The sequence below is a fragment of the Vidua macroura genome, chromosome 2 (assembly GCF_024509145.1).
Source record: "Vidua macroura isolate BioBank_ID:100142 chromosome 2, ASM2450914v1, whole genome shotgun sequence".
NCBI lineage: Eukaryota > Metazoa > Chordata > Aves > Passeriformes > Viduidae > Vidua > Vidua macroura.
Window position 1 is genome coordinate 96028384 of NC_071572.1, and position 22960 is coordinate 96051343.

The 22960-nt window shown below is 39.7% G+C and overlaps 1 protein-coding gene across 3 annotated transcripts in view; it reads right to left on the reverse strand.

The window, feature by feature from the left end:
- Positions 1-22560, reverse strand: part of DCLK1 (doublecortin like kinase 1) — a 237517-nt gene extending 214957 nt beyond the window's left edge. For all 3 annotated transcript variants that reach the window (XM_053970076.1, XM_053970077.1, XM_053970079.1), the window contains exons 1-3: positions 22352-22560; positions 18933-19321; positions 9111-9457 (exon numbers count right to left, since the gene is read on the reverse strand). In XM_053970076.1, the coding sequence (XP_053826051.1) occupies positions 9111-9457; positions 18933-19308 (723 nt within the window). In that variant the 5' untranslated portion in view covers positions 19309-19321; positions 22352-22560. The remainder of the gene's footprint in view (positions 1-9110; positions 9458-18932; positions 19322-22351) is intronic.
- Positions 22561-22960: the final 400 nt, after the last annotated feature.

A 22960-nucleotide genomic window follows, 5' to 3' on the forward strand; every position in this document is an offset into this window, starting at 1 on the left:
TTCTTTGCTCTTCGGCCTATGACTTCAAGGATTCAATCCTATGGAAGAAGCTTCATTCCCTTCTCAGCAGCTTTGCCAAGCAAAATCACCTGCTTGTAGCAGGTAGTCTGACCTACTTCAGAAGTTTCTTGGGGTAAAACATAGGAGAAAGTACTTACTAAAATTTAAGAAAAAATGTGATATACACCTTGTATACCATTAACCAGTGACATCAGGAAAACAGTCTCAAAAGTGTTTGATTTATATATAAAAATCTAAGCCATTCTCAGAGCATTACTGCATTCAGTACAATGGAAACATTTTCACCAACTGGTAATTGTATTAGTTTCTAAATCTGATTGAGTCTGGACAGTCTGGCCCCATGAACTGGAACACAGTACTGGGACATAGATTCAGAAGAGATTAAGTCAATACTTCCTCCAGGATTGAACAAATTATTTTCAAGCTTAAAGAGAAATGGAGGGGGAAAGAGGCAGAATACATAGTACATCACTGATTTAATATTACATAATACTGTTATCCCTGAAGATCCTCTCCGTTTCAGTCCCAAAATTCACATCTAAGAATCTGAATTGCACCTCCAACACAGGAAAGAATCCTTCAAGAGGTTGAGACCTGAATTCATCTTGAATAACTTGATGAGCACGTCAAAAGTATGTCATTGCCCTAGACTTGCTTTCTACAGAAGAATCACAAGACACAATTCCAGACTAACTACATTGAATATTCAAAAATATTTGTGTTTCTTGACACTCACTACAAGCAACAGCAAAGTGTATGGCTTAAGAAGCTTCAAAGTATTGAACACAAAATGTTTCACAGTTTACTGCAGTTTCAGAAAAGAACCTGGTTTCATAAAAACTTAATCAGAAAAACAAGGTACAAAATTGGGATGTCACTACAATTTCCTGCACTGTCAGTAATTTTTGACTTATTTTGCCAGTATCAATTGCCTTTTGAAGGATTTGAAAGACCTTGGCTCCTATAAATGCAAGGATTAGTTTTCAGAGAAGAACACAGCTAATGACAGAATATTTATGTAGTTTGTCCTCTCAGTATTCATCATTCACATAAGCATCTTCTACACAACAGCTTGGCAAAAGGTTGTTGAATAGGAAACTAAGTGGAAAGAAACAAGTAATCAAGGACATACTTGCACTAAATCTCAGGTAGGTGCTCAAACTTGAGCTTGAGTAAGTTATTATCCCTTAGTTCATTAACTCAATTTTTTTCAAAACAGGCACTGCCAAGGTTTTCCAAGTGTTTGTGTAAGAATTCAAGGCCCAACATTTAAAGAGATAATTATACAAAAATACTTATATTTAAAAGGAAATATTTAAGTTCCCATAAGCTACAAGGCAGAATTAAGAATTTTTCCTATGAAAAGTATAATTTAATTTCTCAGGAAGGAAACATGTTACAAAAAACTGTGAGAGGAAAATGTTGGGTTTTTTCTTTAGATGATGCTTAAGATTCTCCAAAATGGCTAGAAATTCTTGGTTCTCTTGTAACAACTAACTTTAGAAGGAAAAACAGAACTGAACAGGAAGAACCCAGCAAATCCAACATCCATTATGATTTTTTAAAGGATCATTATATCATAGCACTTAAGAGAAAGGAAACACAGACTTTGCCAACCAAAAAAAAAACATTACTAACAGTAAGAGCTTCAGAGAGTACAAACAAAATCATCCCAGTGAATACAACAGTTTGACAATACACCGTAAAAATCTTCAAACCATCAATCTCATTTGGTTCAGATGAAGTCATAAGGCAGGGGGAGCAGAACAGAGAAAGTTTAGGATGGCTACTGTTTGAAAGCATCATAAAAAGGTTAAAGGTTTCAGCTGTTCATTAAGGACTTAATTGGTCCCAAGGACTGTGTTTTACCGAGCAGTGGAAACTGTTCTCCATGACCACCAGTAATCTCATGCCTGTCTCTACAAAACAGCTGAACAGCATCAGAGAACTCTGCAAGCACTTTTCCAAACTCTCTTCCACGAAACAACTAAGCAAAGAAACCCCAGAAACTCTCCACAACAATATCATACAGTTGAGGATGTTCCCTCATGGATTGCTTTTCTTTTCTTTTACTGCCAATAGTCAGTAAAACACAAATCAGAACTTAACTGGATAATAAGCTATTCTTGGTTACATTGCATATTTAAACAAAGGCCAGATGTAGAGGAAAAGAATCCTTATTCTAGAAATGGATAGTTCTGAATGACCACACCATCTCCTTTCCACTGAGAAACACTTCTTCACACAGTTCAAAACTCCACCTTTAAGAGTTAGAAATTACTCTTCCTTAAGAAAGGCTTCTGACAGTACATAAACTCTCTAATGAGTATCTGGATATCTTTAAAGACACTAAGATCAGCTTATGTGATATTTAACACATTCTGAAGCAGGTAAGCAAGTTTTCAGTCTCATTCACCTAATAACAGCTCTTGCTTTGAGCAGCACACAAGCCTCTCCAAAGGATGCAGAAGATGGCGTCTTCTCATCTCAATTTTCAAAGTCAGTCTACAGTTCCTGTGGGATGCCAGCTGGCAACCATGGAAACTCCTATTGTGAGAAGCTTTTGGAGACAAAGCAACACAGTTGTCAGTCGCAGCTTAATAAGAACCGACCTTAAACAAATGAATGAACACACACTGCTTTCAGTCAGGAATGGGCTTCTGTTCACTCCTTCTCAGAGAACTTTATCTGACTAACAATTTAAATTGTTAGTCAATGTCATAACTTGACAATGAAACAGCCTGTACAGAAGCACAAGAGTTCAAGGACCTCACCTCTAACACTAGGATAACATCAATTGCCAGCAACTTGCTGAAACATGCAATTTTCATTCATTGATATTTTTGGGGTTTTTTTTCAGACTATCATGTCTTCAAGAAGGGACCTTTTCCTCAGTATTAAGAAAAATCCTCATTTTTTTAATCCTTCCCCAAAATCAGTTTCAAAACACAAAAGCCAGAAATTATACATCTTCCAGAGGGAAAAAAATAATATTTTGATTAAATATACGGCAGGCAAGAAGGAGGGAAAGTGAGGTGCATTACAAGATGGAGAGGTGCTCTTCAGGGTTTTTTACATGTCTCTCATAGCTATATAACATGGTGGTCTGTCAGAATTGCCCAGACAGGGCCTAAAATTCATGTCTAAAATGAGCAGCACAGGTACTTTCTGACTGGTATGGCCTTCTAACATTCACATTAGAAGTCCTTTAGGAAAGAACAGCTCATGCAGTGTAAGCACAATGGGTTTCCGGACCCCAGAAGGTTGTCCAGTATTAAGTACCATCTCAAGAGCTGTTGCTTCCCTGTTAAAATGTTTTTGTGAGCTGCAGAAGTAATTTTACTTAATGTTTTCTCACAATTAGTCAGGATCTGCACAGCTACACCTCACAGAGAATTCACCATTGTTCTCTGCTCAATCAACATCACCCTTATGCCTTCAAACAAAAGGCAGAAGATAGAGTTACTGTGCCAAGATACAGAAGATAAGATGCACTCAACATTCTTCCTGTTTTTGAAACATGTGGACAATACCTGCTGTTTTGAGTGGGCTATAGCTACAGCTTCACAAATACAAAGAACGTGCACAACCAGTCACCCTTAAAATTAAATGCACCTTCTATATTAAGATTACAAATGCTGATGTGAATCAAAGTTACAGGCACACACAAAACCAGTTGCTGCATATAAATTTTATTTTGGATAACATTCCTCTGGTCTAGATTGTTGTACAATACAGACTACCCAAATGCTGAGATGAGAATGTTATTCTGTGAATGATACCTACCTTCATTTATGTAGGTGTTTCTGTACCAAGGACAATCCAGGTCTAGAGAAACACATTTGAGATGTTTAATATATCCTAAAAACAGTACCTATTGCCAAGAATGTACTGCACAATACAGATGTTATTATCAGATCAAATTTTCACTTGTTAAGAACCACAAAAAACATAGCGCATTTTAGGTCTAGGTGCAAACAGTTGCTTTTGCTCCCTTAGGAGAGTATTTTTTCAGAACAGTAGTATTCATTTTTAAAAACTACAATATCACATGTCTTCAGAAAGAGAAGTCCACAGGAGAGGGAGTTTTTTTTGCATCCTAACATAGCCAGTTTGTAGTGGGTTTCCACTAAAAAGTAAAAGCTTATTACACTCAGTGAATAAGCTTCCAGCTTTCCGGCACTGTGATGTTCCCTTTCCTTGCAGCCACAATTCTTCAATAGTTATTTTAATGACTTAAAACAAGGCTATTGAGGGACATCCTATGCCTCACACTACACCTTCTGTAAGGTATATGTCTTTAAGTAACTATGACTATATTTCATACCTGTAAAGGTAATTTGATTTATGATAACATATTTATGAGTAAAAAAACCCCCAATAGATAGTGACTTTTATTGTGGTATCTCTGGCACTGACCATTTATCTGTCTGGAGTCAAATCAACAGCATAATGCATAAACTGAAAAATAATTTGCATGATTGCATCTTGTTAAGCTAAGCAAGCCACCTGTTCAAATAAGTAGGTCCTATTATAAACCAGATGTTTGTTCTGCCAAAAGCACACGGAGCATGTACAAGATAACAAAGCACTGTTGCCCAACCTTTAGTCTTTGTCAAAACATGCAAACTGTAAGTACCCTGCAAATATACACATCATAATACTTCTAAAAATGGCACTGTCTCACAATATTGCTGTTAAATGTGACCTTGATTAGTTTTCTCCCATTTTAGCCATTGGTGTTATTCTAGAAGTTCACCAAGCAAACAGAAACAAGAGAATAGCTTTCAACAAAGCAACGGGGCTCTATCTCCACACACAGATTGTGTCCTCAGTGTCTGCACTGTGTCCACACACTGCCTTTTAGAAGGCCATTTTTTAATGCACGTCAAACTAAAAATGCCACCTTCTGTTACGGAAAGGATAGAAATCAAAATGGAACAGTGCAGCTACAGTAAAGCAAGACACATTTCAGTCATGAAAAAGTGTTCCTTCTCTGTTCAAGTATGTGATATTAAGGGCCAACACTGACAATATCTCTTCATGAACTTAAACATCAGGTTAACCTAAAAAATTGAGTAGCGCTTATAGTAAGAGCATGCCCTCATTATCTGTATTCCTACAGGCAGCCATTACACCTACTCATTCTATTTTCATTTTACTTACATAGCAAAGCTGGCAAGGAAAATGCCTCAAGATCTCCCCCTGGAAAGTTTTTGAATTTGGCCTGTGCTCTAAGACTGTTAAACAATTCTAAGAGTCCCACCATTTTCTAATGCATAACTGTGGTACAGGGAAGTAATTCCATCTCTTTCTCTAGAGTAAAAAGACCCTTGTACCAGTAGAAATTAAGTATATCTATAAAAGTATACATAAACTATTCCAGATATGGTGTGAAACTGATCCAGCTCTGAGGAGTCATTAATAATCAAACTGCAAAAGTATGCTAAATTAAGGCCATTGATGTGCTTTATAATCAGATTGCAGTTGTATATTGTGCCCTTTTTAGCATAAATGAAGTGATATTCTAAGGCTTCTGAGACCCTGAAGTCAAGATACAGATTCTGATGGGCTATAAGGAAATGCAAATAAGCCACTAGTTATCCTGTCTGTATTAAGGAGAAACTTTTTTTTTTCTTCTTAAAATAAAACTAAAGTAATGCATGAAATCCTAAGTCAATACCCACCCAATACTGGAAAACATCAAGTTTTAGTCCCTGAACTGCCAATGACCCAATGAGATAGATTGGTTAAATTTGTTGGGGTTTGCTTTTTTTGAGGATTGCTTTCTTGAGGCTTTTTGCGTTCAGTTTGCTTTCTTCTTTTTGGTTTGCTTTCCCCTAACACCTTTCTTTTGCTATTCCAGAATAAAAAGTTGAAATGCTTAATACAACACACCTATTTAATCAAGTTTTGGAGTTCTAAGAAACACTCACAAAGCATCATGTGCACCAAAACTTACTAAATTTTCCAAAACCAGGAAGGGATTTTTGCAATAGGGAATCAACTGGATGTCAAAGGAGAGCTTTCTTCCTAACAATTAAACTTTCCTGAGATTCTGATTGTCTAAGTACTACCTCTTCCATCAATACAAGCTCTTTACATTGTCACCAAATTTTAGAGGCCATCATTTAAATTCCTCTTAACTGAACAAAATGTTTATTAACATATTTTAGATCAAAACATCACAACTAACGAGACTATTTGAGGACAAGTATTTCAGTATTTACAAGTATTATTTTTCCATGTGTAGTGTCAGTATAGGACAACCACCTAATTGGATGCCCAGTTAAGTCTCTGACTCCTGCTACTTTTATTAGCCTGAGGCATCTAACAATAGTATCCAACAACAATATACATACCACACTGTCCACCTGTACTAACAATACAGGGGATTCATTATTGCTTTGGAAGGGCAATTCCAAAGCTCATAATATAATTCAGAAGAGAGGACAGTACAGAATAGCTTGTCTCCAAGTTATATTCCCAAAGAACAATTTCAGGAGAGCTTTATTCTCTTATCCTTACAGTAAATTACTTTTCTTGACTCAGAGCTTTAGGATTTTATTGCTATTGAAAGATTTAATCACAGATTTGTAAGATTTAGCCCCTCAACACAGGCTCTTCCAGAACCTTCAGAGCTCCAGCAGGAGTCACAGTAGAAGTTCCCAACTACAAATAGTACTGGAAAAATGCTTGATTTACCATGGATTTCCTCCCAGTAATAATTCACAGCTTGAATTTAGCAATAAAAAAAATCTATCATCATGTCCCCAGTGCCATCTGGGAGATCAGGCTTTTGGCAAAGGGAAATGGAGCAGCAATTGCCTAGCAGCACAGGAAATCAATGACTTCCCCACTCAGGGCTGAGCAACAGGCTGCTCCTGCTGAGCACAGAGTCATTCATTTCCCTCCCTGCCAGCAAAGCTGCTCTGTACATGGAGAAAACAAAGTCTCTGTTATACCTGCAGAACACACACACCCCTTCCTCTAAGCCCTGACCTTACCAGGGGGGTTAGACAGCAAGCTACACAACTCCATGTGTATATCCAAAAGGGGAAGGAGTGTGGAGATGGCAGTCTCTTGGGAGAACTTCTGGACACAAGGGTTTCAGACTACAAGGTAGGTAACAAAAACACCACTGATTTAAGCTCAAGTCAAAGCTCAAGAGCTGACAAAGGATTCAACTGAACTATGCCAACATAAGGGCCAAGAAAATCTGGTCATCCCTTTTGCCCCAGTAGAAGGATAATACTAGGTAATTTCAAGAATTAGAGTTCCAAAACAGGTGTAAAGGGTTGTTGTTTTTGTTTTTTTTTTTTTTGGTTTGTTCTAAGCACGATCATTAAAGAGGAGTTTTAAATACAAAAACATAAAAGCGAGCACATTATCCAAGAGACAACACTGGCATCCCTCCAGGCTGCACTTCTTCAGAGCTAAACCACAAGTTTATTTACATATAAAATACAAAGCATATGCATTCCTTTTTTACTGAGAGTGTTTGCAGGAATCAGAATAATTATTCAAGATCTTCTGTCAATGTCATGCAGAGACCACCACTGACCTTTGTAGCTTTAAAATCCCAACTCCTTCCTCAAATTTACTAGTCTTAGTGCTCCCTGTAGCACGAGACAAGGTAAGAAAGAACAGGAGTTGAGAGCTTCCCTCGACACACACTTCACCTTTGCTGCAGACAAAAAGAATTTCACATCCACATTTTCCTCTAGGTCAAAGTTCCCAATAAAGTCACAGTAAGAAGATCATAACAGGCATGTGCACAGTCACCAAGAACTGTACTACTGTGTGTAACTGGTGTCAGAGGTTACTGATACAAAACAGCAGATAGAAGGGACTTCTGGTCAAGCCAGACTTGGCCCTGATTTGAACCAGTGTTCTGAATAAGCAGCTTGTCCTTTAAGCAGCCTTCTCTGAGATCAGAGAGTACTGCTGTAGCTGTTTCTGGAGCTATGCCTGAACATCAGCCCCAGCAACTGCAGATATGTTAGGACATCACCAGATCTTGCGGAGCACTGATTTACCTGTATCAGGCAGATTTGGCAGCATCTCACAGTAGCAACACTGTTTGCTGCATGTCTGTGAATCATTGAGCCTAGAATCTGAAAAAACACAGCTATATTACAGCAGAAATATCACAGTCTCTAGCAGCTTTTCAGGGAGACTTCTTCAGTTTAATAAGTTACATCTGTAAATGCAAATATCTGCCTTATTTCTCTAGAGTCACCATTGCTCTAAATCAATTCAGGTCATGCTGAAATTAGCCTTGCCCTTCAGCAGGTTAAGAGCTTCTCCTGTTTTGCTATAATTAATACATGTCCATAGAAAAATTACAAATAAAGTAAAAAAGAAGTGGGATTATTCTGTAATATTTTTTTTCATGTCACTCTATCCCCAAGTTCAATAAGCCTCTCAAAAATCTCACTCTGCTGCAATTTAATAAGTCAGCAAAAGAGACACTGCTTGAAGGTATTTCACAGAAGAAATAATATGAAACCTCCAAGAGACTCCTCAATAAATGTGAGCACCACACATAATCCTACCTGTATTCCTGCAATAGGAAAAAAAGCTCATTCATTTTCTAAGCTTGCACCTTCTTCATTGTCCATTTTAGGTGCAATAAGATTCATCATTTAGTCACTCTGGAGAGCAGTAGGTCTGCATTTATCATGGTGAAATGCGTCCTCACTGTTTGTTCTTACAGTTTATGGAAAGCCAAGTACAATGACTCATAAAACTGCTGCAAGAAAAAGCTGAAACAAGTTAACAGAATGAGCTTAAGTGACATCCTTCATCCCACGTTTCCGGCATGCAGAGCCAAAACCATATCACACTTTCAACAGAACAGATTTAGAGCTATTATTTATCATAAATGGCAAGACCCTCACCAAGGCCAAGTAATGTTTCATGGTGTTCCTGAGCTGCTCACAGATGTTAAGTACACTACAAGCAGTAGAAGGCCTGGCTGTATGTTCTAGAGCAAATGGGACTCTTTTCTACTAATGTACTATTCTTTTCCTTTTGGAAAATTGTATTTTCTTCATGCTGAGAATGGTCATCATGAAAATTCTTACCTGTTTTCCATCTAGTGTGTACAAGCGTTTAACTACCCCTGAATCCAGCTTGATGGCATCGGTTATATCAGTAAGAACCTGTTCAAAGGAATGTGCTGTCTTCTTGTTGAGCAGAATCCGGACTGCCTTCCGTGGCTTCACTCCGCTCCTGATGATAGTGACCAGTTTAGGTCTAATGAAATCCTTATTCTCTTTTGTATCTGGAGTACCTCCTTTAGCAGTGGCAAGAGAGGGCACCGAACGAGAAGTAGAAGTTGTCTTAACATTCACTGACCAGTTTGGGTTTACATTCTTTGTGTACTCCAGTTTCTTGAAGGGCTCTATGGAGCCACATACATAACTTTCCCCTGTGGAAACAAAAGCAAAAGTCCAGCAAGTCAGATTGGAGAGAGAAGAAAAAAACAGAAAAATGCAGGAAAATAAAAAATCAAATCTTTCTCCAATTATTAAATAATATTCTTATCATTCTTGACCTACAGCACATAAATATTGATCTCTTCCCTTCTCAGATGCTACTGACTACAAAATGAGTGATCTTTTAAAGATCACTCTTCAGCTAACTGTTCGAGAAATGCTGTTACAAAAATCCTTGAAAGCAGCAGTTTTCTTATCAGAAAACACTATTTGCAGTGGGGACCACTGCTATCAGTAAACACAGTAAACTGTGCTCAGATTTCACCAGCAGCCCAGCCACAGCACATTATCAAAGTACTCCAGGCCCCAGCCTTCATGCTTAAGTGGCTCACTCCTAAGAAAACATCAGGCCCCAAATACTATAGCGGAAATACTAGGAAACATTACCAAAAAATATAGGCTACAAATAACATTTTATTAAGAAGGTGGATGAAAGTGTCACGGAAATTTGTTAAGATTTGATTTTTTTAAAGCTTTAGGCATCATAAACCCAGGATATGTAGAGACAAGAAACCTCCCTGTATTATTTACTGACTAAATATATAATATATGGGGAAATGAAGACAAAGAGTAGCAATTACAGACTTCTCATCACAACAAATTTACCATACTTAAATGAAAAATAGTGGCTATTAGTTCCTCTTTCTGTTGAAGCATTATCTACAGTAAAATATTTTTGCAAATACCACACCCACACAACTTCTGGGGAACTAGAAATCAGCCAGAAAACCCAGCAGCATGCAGATTAGCACCTGAACCCAGGCCAGCTGAAGGCTGCTGTGTAAGGGACACCTGCTTGCGTGCTCCCAAACTCTCCCTTGAGCTCGACTCTGCTGTGCTAGCAGGAGCACTCGATGAGTTGGGTCAGCTCAGTGATCTGACTGAACATACCAAAGACACTACTAATTTTGCAACATCAAGCTGATCCAGTTCATCCTCTGTCTGGGGAAAAACAAACAAACAAGCCAAACAAAAATCAAAAAACTCAAAGAAACTAATACTAGATCCAGCAAGACCACACCTTCTGGCAGCCTGCAGTTAAATCACAAATAATTCAAGATCCTATCCTGAACAATACCACAGAGACATCTGAGATGTTTTAGTTCTTCTAGGTTCAAGAGTTCGCTGTATGCTAGTAGCACAGAGGCCTTCATGTCAGAAATTTAGCCCAGGGTAACAAAACCAGAACAAAACTCAGTGATGCACCTCCTATGCCAAAAAAAAACATGTAAGAACCAAAGATATTCCTAATGACCCCTGCCCCTAAGGAAAAAGGACTCACAGTTCAATCATTAAAAGAAAAGTAAGTATTAAAATTTAATTTCTGAACAAGTTTCAAGGCACCCAACCCAATTCCAGAGACATTACAGCACACAAAGGAATAGATACACAGAGTCACCACATTTAAAAATGGAGGCAGGCAACACTGGGACTTGAGGCTTGGATAAAGGTAGGCTCTTCCTTTTATCCACTGCATATATACAAAAGAGACAGATATGTATATGGAAACATCAGAGTAGAAGGGCTCAGCTACAGTAATGAGTGGTCAGACAGTGCAGGTTCTTTTTTATCTATGTCCCTGTCCAATTGTTCTAGTATTAGCTACTCAGTTACTGCCAGGTCAGAATGCACCCACAGAAGCACATCCACAAAATTAGCAAGTTTTAAGGGAAAGAAAAGAAATCCTACTATGAGTAAGACTGCTCTCAATACAATAAATATCTGCTCTATAAAATAATTTGCAGAAGTCTCACTGAAAAATTTTTAAGCAAAATTTATTCTTGTCTACACTTGTGTTTGCTGTAAGATGTAAAATCCACCAGCTACATCTTTTCTTTTTTTTTTTTTTTGAGGGAGGATATAAATCTGGATTTTCAGGCTGAGTCCTATTAGGGAAATTGTTCACTTCAGTTGCAGAAAATAACATTTATTTAAAATCAAGTCTTTAAATTAAAACTCACTTCTCAAAGGGTAGGATCATAAATAAGTGTCGATACACAGTGTACTCAGAAGATCTACTTTAGTTTATTAAGAACTCTTTTGGTTCCCCTTCCTGAAAGGACAGCGTTCCACATGATTTTTAATATCAGCTACATTTAAAGGTCAGATGGATTCCTTGTAGCATTTAACTGCATGTCAGCTCTTCATTACAAAACTAAATTTATATAAATGATCATTAAAAAGGACCAACAGAATCACTGAAGGTTTGGAATTGTTTGAACATAAGCATTTTTGCCCTTTCCTCATTTCCAACAGTATCATATTACATCACTAAAATATTTACACCAAAATAATTTTTTCGTTTCAAGAGGCTCTTGATTTATTTATATTTATCTATAATCTTTACCTACAGAATACCTATTATAAAGCTATTAATACCTATTATATAAATAGAAAACAGAATACAGTAAAGAGGTAGAGCATCCAAGGCCTTCTTATCTTTAATAAGAACTATTTTATATATGTTAACAGAAACACAGACACTTCTCCCATAATGTTGTTATTTAAAACTATTTTAGATGTTATCCAGGGACTGCAATTTTCATGCATGCTGGTCCTGTAAGAATAAAAATCTTTAGCACCTCTGGCATTTGTATGCAGAGTAATCTCAAATAAAAGGACAAAAGATCTTCACCTAGATTTTCAATCCCTTATTTTTCACCAGTACCTCCAGGAGAAAAGACTGTAAAAAAGTTCCACAAGGGGCATGACTTAAAAGTCCAATAAATCCATCTCCTGCTTTAGCTATTGCTTCCTCATCATCAGCTTTGAGTAACTGGCAGCTGGAAGAAGAAATTAACAACCTCCAAATACTAGATTCCTAAAAGAACAAGTGTTGAGAAGGATTCTTTGAAGAAACTGGATTAAGCAAAGGGCACAGACAACACAGGCTATTTAAAAGTGTCAATTTGATTGCAGCTCCCCAGGAGAGGGGAGCAAGCGTTTCACAGTGCAGTCAGCTGTCACTAATGGAATTTTGACTCTCGATTACAGTATCAATAGCCATTAGGAAAAGAAAAGGGGAACACGCAGTTGCTTCGGGGGATCTGGCATCTAGGGAAAAAAGTGATTACTACACCTTAGAAAGTATCCCTTTCCTGAGAGCCTCTTCACAGCAACAGTGGAAATGAAACACACACCACCGGAACCTTTCAAGAAACATGCACAGCACTTGTTGGTCAGTTTCAAACCAGTAACCCTACAATTTAATTTGTATAAATGCTCAGCACTTCAGGAAATGCCATGTGGAACACTAAAATAAATCTTAGCATTGAGCAGTTAATCATAAAGCTAGTCATGTAGAAGGGCAGATCCCAAAACATTGTTTATGCTTAAAAAAGAAAAAAAAAAAAAAAGAGGAAAAAACTACTACCTGCAGTTGCACATCTGTCAAAATTCAATGCAGCTGACCTATCAGAGACATGCAACACTGGAGGATAGTTCTTATAGGTCATGAGAGAATTTCAAAACTTGCTTCAATTATTAAATACTTTTTAAAATAATATCTGTGTGTACAAAGTGGTTGCTAAGGAGACACTGAATCACTGCACATAAGTACTGGAGCTTTCCTGATGCAAGTGTCTCCCTGTTTTCCACACTGGTATTAGTAGTTAGTTGGTTTTCTTGAGCTTGTTGATATTCTCCCTCTAAGAATGACCAAGACATCATCTTGTAAAAGCCATTTTTTGTGTTGCTTTTCTGTGCTTAAGGTGACTTGGGCTAAAATGGCTTCATGAGGAAGCCAGCTGATGCTAGGTGGAAACCCTAGAGAAGGAAGAGAGAATCTGTTTGAATCACACAAGCAGAGAAGGAACATCAGCCTCTTTGTGGAGGTCAGGATTTGCCAATTTATGGAAAATAGTGTTGATTCCTTGGAGTACAATATGTAGTAGGAATGTAAAGTTAATTTATTAATTAGCAGTCATTTACTGGGGTCCATTTCCCCAACAGATAAGGCAAGAAATATGTTAAGAGGATGGGGAAGGGACAAGCACCCCCAGCACTCCATGCCTAAGCATACCTGCCTTTCTTCACTTCTACCCTTTGGTTTTATACATACAAAAGGCAGAATCTCTATCTCTCAGGAGAAAGGACAAAATTCTGACTGTGCCTCACTACACAGAGCTGATTGCAAAAGGAAGATGACCTGAATCAAATAAATTACTGATACTTGATAGTTCCCAAATGTGTTAGTTAATAGAACAATAACCTACTTTAACTACATTGCTGGTGCCTTGTCTTCCTGTAGGGTCTGAAAAAAATGCAACAGTGTAAAAGAGATGGAGCATCTAAAGGAAATAAATCTGACCTACACATGTTCATCTCACAATCAGATGCACCAGAAACTTTAAATCAGATTTCCTCTGACATTGGAAAGGACTTCTTTCACAAACTTACTTTCTTCTCAGTTCAGACTAAAAAGTTCTTTTTTTCTTGATCAAAAGCCAAATAAAAGTACTTCCTCTTCCTCTGCCCCTCAAATTTCTGCAGTCTTGTTACAAGTAAGATAGACACTGTACACACTTAGAAAAAAAGTCCACCAAGAATAATGTAAAGCACCTTGAATTTGAAACATGGACTTCCAAGAAGCTGTTAAGCAAGACACAAAGATGATGAACAGGCTAATGGATGAACAAAATAATCAAAAGAGTGCCAGAACAACCCTCTACTATTTTATGCAACAGGATCATTCAGCTGTTTGTTTATTAACAATATAAGGATTGCAGCCATTTCTGCCACAGGATTCAGTCCAAGTTTCCCTAAATTTGATAGCCCTGGATCAAGTCCATGGTAAATATCCAGTGTAAATTTAATCCTACAAACAAATGTCCACATAGATTCAGCTCTACAAACATTTAAACAGATACTTTACTATTATTATTTCGATAGCACATTACACATGCATATGAATCTTTCTAGCCCATCAATTCCCAGCTGCTGAGGTAGGCATGATCTAGAAGAAAGAAGCCATTAGCTCTTGAGAGCATCAGAGACCATGTCAATCAATTCCTACAGTCTGGCCTGGCTGGGCTCCTCACCAACAACCCTGAGTGGTTGGCAGAGCCAAGAAGGCAGCAGGAATACTGGGAAGGAGAGGGAGAAGCTGAGATATGAGAAATGAGGTGACAGCAGGAGTAGCAAGACCCGTATACAAAACAAGTCAGGAACACTTGCAGCCCATCCCTTCAGCAAGGAGATGCTGCCTTTTGAACCCTGCGCTGGCAGGCAGCTTCTCTGCTGCTCTGAGCACAAACTGCCTGCCTCCATCACGAGAGCCTTCCCAAGTCCTCATGTGACCCAGCATTTCCTCTGCCCCGCAGCGAGGTTCACATCTCCCAAGAGTTATTAGCTGGCTACAGCTATTACTGGATTTTAAAGTTGGCATATCTGCATCCTTTCAAACTGCTCCTTCAACAAGGTTTGCAGCTCTGAGGTATCCCTGAGAAGCATTCATTTTTCTTTTTCAGATTATTCCTTAAAACTCTTTTTGCCATTATGCCTACACAAAACATGCAGACAGAAGTCTTTAGAATCATTTGGCAGTGCACCCAGTATTGACATGTGACAAAATTGTTTCCCAGTATGCTCTCAGCCTTGTGGTCTGGGGCTTTCAGCTGGACTTTGCCAGCTCTCAGCTGGTCTTTGCCAGCTCTCAGCTGCAGGGTTAACTTTGTGGTAGGTATTGTAGAAACCTAAAACAATCGATTCCGATTCATACCCGAGACTCTGAGGTAATATTATAATAAAAATTAATGAGAAAGGGATGCATTTCTGGCTACAAATTGATTCTATGGTCTTTGTTCCACATAGCAGGACTCCAGAAGTAAAAACTGTAAATATTCCTTGTTTCAGAGTTACCTTGCAGTGTTTATTTTGGGGATAAGACCTCTCCACCTTCAGCTTTAAGGTTGATACAGTTTTGAAGAAGCAAAGTCCTTTCCTGAAACTTCCTTTACAGCTAAAAAATTTAGCCTTCAATAGTAACTTCATCTTTATTGTTTCTATATGCTTTTGATTGCATGTCATGCCTAGGAAATAAAGTCATGTCACATTCAGAATCCATTCTTTAAATGCAAGACGGTCCTAACATCAGGGCTGACAAAAAGAAGAACTTGAATCCTTTGCATTATTTCCTTCATGTAGGGTGACAGAAGTTACAGATCATGTGAAACTTTTACAACAGTATGTACCCCTTGTTATCAAATTCCAACAAATCTCATGTGCATAAGTCTTAAGAAAAACAAAACAAAAAGACAAGGGGCGGGGGGGCAAAAAAAACAAAAAAAACAAAAACCAAAACAAAAAACCAAAATCAATCAAGCCAAAAACCCACAAAACCCCACACCCAGGGATGTCATTACTTTCAAATAAAGAGAAAATGTGTCCATGCATCTCAAAATAATCTACATCACCAGCACACAGCCATGCCAGCTTTGAGCTGTATGCAGAATGAAACTATATATAACTGAAGCAAAACAGCTCTTCTACAATTTTTTTCCTTTGGGACTATCTTTCATGCAGTTCTGTGTATTTAGCTCTGGGATGAAAGACAGCGGCTGCTGTCTCATTTCCCTCAAGAGCCTCCCTGTCTTTATGTATCGCATGCGAAGGTAAGAGTACAGGAACTTCCTCACAGGCATAAAGGCAAAACCCAATTCTAAAAATTAAGGCTATATACATTTGCTTCACATTGAAATCACCAAATCAATGTCCCCCCAATCATGTAAATTCATAACAGCCTCAATAAATTAATTAGTGAATTCACACAGGAAGGGAATAGTCTCACCATGAAGAAAGCAATGCTTCGTATTTCAGTAGTTGGAGCACAAATGTCATTTGGCAAGAGGCAAAAATCAAGTGATTTTCCAGCTACTTAAACACAAAGCACAGCTTCAAGCTAATTAATGCTGTACCAGACGAGCCAAACTCTAATAAATTTGTATAGTAAAGAGTGGAAGGGGCTTATGCAAAAACCATCATTGAGCTAATAATATATCTACCCGTCCTCCACTGTGAAGTTCTGTGAGTGAAACAACCCACCCTGCAGTTTTATACAAATAAACAGAAACCCCTTTTCACATAGAACGAGGATGTAGCTCTCTTTTTCCACACAAAGACTGACTTCTGTATATCCCACAGTCCTAATGGGACAAGAAAAAAAGACTGTCCTCCTTGAACGATACCAGGAAGGGAAGATGTATTCATTGAAAGGGTAAGGAAAAAAGTCCTACAGGATAAAAAGAAATCCCAAATGACTTCTTTAAAATAAACCTAGGCTCTTGCACTGTCATTCATTTTGACTGACTGATTAATAGCTGGTATTATTCTTCACTAGGATGCCAAAATAAACCAATATTACAGGTTGCTGGATTTATTTTTGAATTCAGTTCTTTATTTTCAAAACTGGTTCTGACTGGCTGCAAAAGGACTGTGCAAATCAACTTTAACATCAATGAAACTTGCTTCTTGTTGATCATACCAATCAAATAAGCAAATGCACAAAGACTGCTTTTAAACAGATGTTGATTAATATTGGTCTTTCCTCCCAGAAATTGATTTTCTCTGGCAATTAAATACTGTCCTGACAAATATAGTTTCAACTGTGCCCTTAAATTGACAACATTGCTCCTAAGACCAGTTTCTTTTCATTTCACTACACCTCTGATCCTAACCTCCAAACCTGTTACTTAGACAGACAATCCCACTCCTTCAATTTTCTTTCTCGGGCATCTTCATGTTGCCCCCTACTTTCCTTTTTACACAAGGAAGATTATCAAGAATATCAGGTTCTCAATACTTAAAAAGCTCTCCTCTGCATTGACACAAACAGGAGACAACCAAATGGTGGCTGAACACCTGCTATGCAAAGTTGTGCTCCTCTTTCAGGAGCCACATTTGGCATTACCCTTTTATTCTTCTCTCTCCATTTTAGCCTTCTTCTGATCCTCTCATTACACCCTGTTACTGCAAGTTCTCTCACCTGATGCTAAAAATGAAAATCACATAGAAATTACAATCTCTGTTACAACTCTAAATGGGCTGTCTAATGGCTATCTATCCATTCTTTTCTGGTTTGTCCATGGCACACTGGGGCCAAGGGTAGGATGGAAGCAAAAATACATTAATTGTTCTACCTTTATTTTCTTGGAACACAATCAAGCATCTGCATTTAAACTTCACAGGTAAGAAACACTCTCATTTATGGCCATGTGATAGTCAATGCCTTCATACTCTGTACATTCTGATGTTTTACACTAGAAACCCACTGCAGTCCAGAAGCACTTCATATTGGAAAAGCTACTTTAGCTATTCATAAAACTTGTGAAAAGTACTATTAATTTTTTAAGTTCAATATTCAAATTGATTAATGCTGACAGCTTCTTTTGGCAATAGAACTATCACTGAAGGAGTGATAAATTTGTTCTCAATGGGCAAATTAATGACTGGCATGTCTGACATTTGACAGTGACCAAGAATTGTCACTTCTGACCAAATCACTGGTGATGGTTTATACTGCAGGTACACAAGCCTTATTTAACAGACAACCTAAGATCTCTACAGCTACCTGAAAGGAGATTGTAGCAAGGTGAGTGTTGGTCCTCTCCTCAAAAGTAACAAGCAATAAGATAAGAGGAAGGGCCTCAAGTAGTGCCAGAGCAGGATTAGATTGGGTATTAGGAAAAATTTCTTCATGGAAAGGGCTGTCAAGCACTGGAACAGGCCATCTCTGTAGGTTTTTAAGATGTGCAGATGTGACAGTTAGGGACATGATTTAGTGGTGGCCTTAGCAGGTCTCGGTTAATGGTTGGACTCAATGATGTAAGAGGTCATTTTCAACCTTACCAATTCTATGACTGGGGAAAAGGGATACACTACAGAGGAAAAAAGTTTACCATCTACCCCAGCTACAATATTTTAACTTTTAACAGATTGCCAACATTTTTGCCATTCAATGAGAGGCTAGTATTTTACTTAAGACATATTTACCTGTAGAGAAGAGGTAGAGCTCTTCACTAGGCTTCAGAGACTTAAAAAAACAAAAACATCTGAACTGAATTTCACATAGGTTTCGTTAGCACCACTGAATTTTTAAAGTTTAACAAACTAAACTCTCATTGGTTTGACCTTACATCTTTATGAAAAGAAGGATTAGATGCAATCTTCAGGATCTAGGACTATCAACACTATGTTGAAAGGAAAAGGTTAGACAAGGTTCAACAAGAAGGAAATAAGTAGCAAAGCAACAATATTTCAAGGAGTCATTTAAGATATCCACAATTCTAGTCAGACCATTGAAAATCCTTCCTTTATCAGTAAGAATACCATTACCTCTTTTTGAAAGACTTATAAAGATTAGACAAAGGCTGATTCAAACTTAACTTTACACCTCCAAATCTTACTGCTCACCTTCTACTAGCTGGTCCAAGGAGGAAATCTTCTTGGAGCCATCAATTGTGTAGATTGTTCTCACTCCCTGGGGCAGGTTCACATTGTCGGACAGAGTTCGGGTCAGGTCAGCCAGGAGAGCTTCGAAGGACCTAAACCGATCAGGGGAGATGGCATATACAATCCCTTTGAAATACCGGTCTCCATTACGATAGAAACGAACTTTCTTGGCTTTCTTCTCAGAGCTCAGGGTCTGCAGAGTACGGGTTCGGTAAAAGCTGCAGTGGGCACTATGGGTAGGGCTGGGTAAACCATTCACCCGGGACCCTCTGCCATATCGCTGCGCTTTATCACGCTCATCAAAATGCTCCAGCTCCATATCTCTCCCAAGGGACATCTTGAAGTTCAACCTAAGGAATGCACAAGAGGAGAGAAAAAGCTTAAGAAACTTAGACGTTTTAAGGGAGCTCACTTTAAGACTTCCTGTTCTATACATCACTCTTACAGAGGGCTACTTCCTAGGTTGAGAAAAAAGTTTGCATAAAACCATGCTACATTCACATGGGTCATTTTTCACATAAGTCTCTTGCCATGCCCTAAAAACTACATTTAAGTTAGACATCCTAGTAATGTCACTCATGAACCCAAATGCAAACAATAAGCAAACATTTTGTGAAGTGTTTGTTCAAATTCAGTATCTTGGAAAATTAGGTGACCAAGCTGACCTAATGGAAAAAAGGAATAAATGCATTAGCTTTCTACTTTTTCTCATGTTATATTCAGGTGCTACTTGAGTCTCATCTACCTTCTTGACTGTTTGCCCCCACTAAACTCTTGGCCCCAGCTGTGATCTCAAGAGGTGTTGTTTCAGAAAAGCTGCCAGCTGCCAACAACTAAGCAATTAAGAAATTTTCAGAGGAATAGATCTGGCAGGTGGGCAATGAGAATCAGGTATCACACACAGTGGGTCAATCCCAGTGTTAAAAACTACCTACATATTCCAACCATTGGTTCCCTTACAGCCTAAGCTTTGTAATAAATTATTTCAGTTGTCCTTGCACAAATGCTTTATACACTCTGAACCAACAGAAGTCCTCAAATGGCATAAAATTAAAGAAAAAATATATTAGGAGACAGTGTTTTTCAATGAGCAAGCTACTTCAGAGCTCTATGTCTTCCAAGATATATTATTAATATATCCTAAGCCTAATATTCAAAATTATTAAGGCCAACAGCTTCTTTTGCCATCACCAAAGGAATGATAAAACCAGTGACATTGAGCAAATAAGCAATCAGTGTCTCCCATGTTTGACTATAAGAAACACCCGTCATCCCTGACCAAAACAATCCCAGTTGTTCAATACAGTTTACATAAACAGTTCACATGTCTGAAATAAAATCAAGAAGGCAAATACTTCTGTTACTTTTTGACAACCAACACAAGACTAAATAATACAAAGTGCACATTAATCTTCACAAACAGAAGACACAAAGTACAAAAAAAATAGAATAATCAAAAGATCATTTGGTTTGAAACATATTCATTTTAAGAGCCACCTAGATTTGCAGTTGTCTGCACAATAATAAAGGACTGAAAGTTTATTTATAGCACAGATACATAGACCTAATTTAGAAGTGGCCACTCTCATTGATTTCCAATAAAAAGACAAAAACCAGCAAGCACTAGCTTTGTTTCAACCACTCATAATGATGTGACCATTAAAAAAAAAAGATGCATTCAAACCAGCTGCAGAACAGAGGGAGGAAATAGAGAAAAACTTACATATGCTCTTTGGCTTGCAGAAGTTTGTATTAAACCAATGATTATACAGCTGGACCCTGATGCTGCAAAGCTGTAGGTGATGTGCTCAGCAACTTCTCAGAGCAGTCCATGTGCTGGACTAGCACAAGCACCTAAGGCAAATGTAGGGCCCTAGTGGAAATTATTTACCCTACTTTGGTTACAGCTCACAATTGACTTTGTTACACCAACACAGGATCATATGCTTATGTATAAATGCAGGATTTATACTTGTAAATCCTTCAGAAGTACCTACACATAGTACAGTGTATGTGTTTTCCTATGTATATTAAAAAAGACTAATCTCTGCTTTTCACATGCACACTACATCCCATTTCAGTGAAATTAACAAGAACATTTGCTGTGGCATTTCACTCTATAGGTTAAATGCAGAATACAGCTTAGTGGCCACATTTTAGGATTGAGAACACACCACCACTGCTTGACAAATAATTTTGTCAGTTATTTTAATTCACATCCAATTCCAGTGAGAACCTGTTATTCAGATTTAAACAATCCCAGAATGCACGATTCAGAAACTGTATCTCTGAAGCAATTCCCGTGCCAAGAAAACTGTATTTTTCTTAGGTCTGCTGTTATCTTCGCTTAAACCATCTCTAATACACCCTCCCTCCACAAAAAAAAAAAAAAAAAAAAAAAAAAAAAAAAAAAAAAAAAAAGTTTAGACGAAGATATATTCTTTCAGCTTATTAATTCTGGATGAGGGGACAAGAAGAAGCGCAAGTCACTGTCCTTTCTTCCACACGTTTAGCTTTTATCAATAATGTCTGTAATTCCCAACTACGTCCTTAAAACCAAAATAGAGCTCCCCTTTAGCTCCACAGTCCTGGTATGTAGAGAAAAACGTGTCTAAACCACAAGGTCAGAGCAGACAAAGAAATCCTAAACAATTTGATCTGATGTTTCCGTTTGTGTGTATAAATATAGTCTTATACAGGCAGATACGGAAAAACGAACAGACACGCCCCTGAAAAACCACCATGCCAACACTTCACACCCTAACATCTGTTAAAGAATTATTTATAATACAGGTGTGGGTGAGCATTTCCATGAAAAAAACCACGCATGCTGGTTAAAAAAAAAACCCACACCACGCCGCGATGTGACTGGTACCCAGCGCAGATCATACGGCGACTAAGCAGCAGGATTGACCACTAGTCACCGGGGGAGGGCGGCGGGTTTGGTGGGTTAACACGGATACATGCGGCAGCGGGTTCACGAAAAGATGGGGTTTATTCTGCTGGGGTAGGGGAACCGTGTGTGAAACACGCCCATCGCTCCGGAGGTGGCACCAGGCACCTCAGCCCCCCGCGGGCTGCGCGGCGCGACCCGCAGGGTGCCCGAGCCGCGGGGCGCCCGGGGCAGCGCCGCGCCCGCTCCCCGGGGCCGGACCGCGCTCCCGCAGCCCGGCACTCGCTCCGCACCCGCGGAGCCGCCCGCAGCGGCCGGCGGAGGCCGCCGCCCCGCACAATGGGCACAGGTGCATCTCTCCGCTCCGCGCCGCGCCCGGCGACCGCGCCCCGGCGGCCCCGCACGCCGCAGCCCCCGCACAGGACAGGACAGGGCAGGACAGGGCAGGGCAGGGCAGGGTAGGCACAGCCCCGGCCCCGGCGCTTACCTGTTCTCCGCAGCCTGGCGGGCACCTCCTCACTCAGACCTGCCGGCCGGGCGCGGAGGGAAGGCGGCGGCTCGGAATGGGAAGCGGCCAAAGAGCGGCGGCTCCCGCCCTCCCCCCGCGACCACCCGGCTGTAGGCGCAGTAGTTGCCGCAGAAAGCGGCTCTGCTGCCTTTGTTACGCCTCCCCTGGCTGTAGCGCGCTGCTGGGGAGCCCGGGCTGCAGCTGCTTCGCCTTTCTTCTGCTGCTGCCGGTTGCAGTGATTTGCATTAGCCCGGCCCTCATTGAAATGCGGCTCTTCACACCAGCCTCTCCCAGGCGCTCTCCAGAGGGCGGCGCCGCCGCCGCTGCTGTCTCCCCCTCTCTCCCTCCCGTTGCGGGCCCGCTCTTCCATCGGCGCTGCGGGAATGCCGCCGCCGGAGCCGCTCCGGGCAGCGCGCCCTGCCCGCGCCGCGCCGGCTGCCAGCCCAGCCCTGCCGGGACCGTCGGGCACCATCCCTGGGGTGGGCTCTCCCCGGGCCACATCCCGGCCGCACCACGGGTCGCTGCCCGCCCGGCGCCTCCCTACGCCCCGGGCAGCCCCGCCCGGGAAGACGTGCCCGGTCCGGAGCT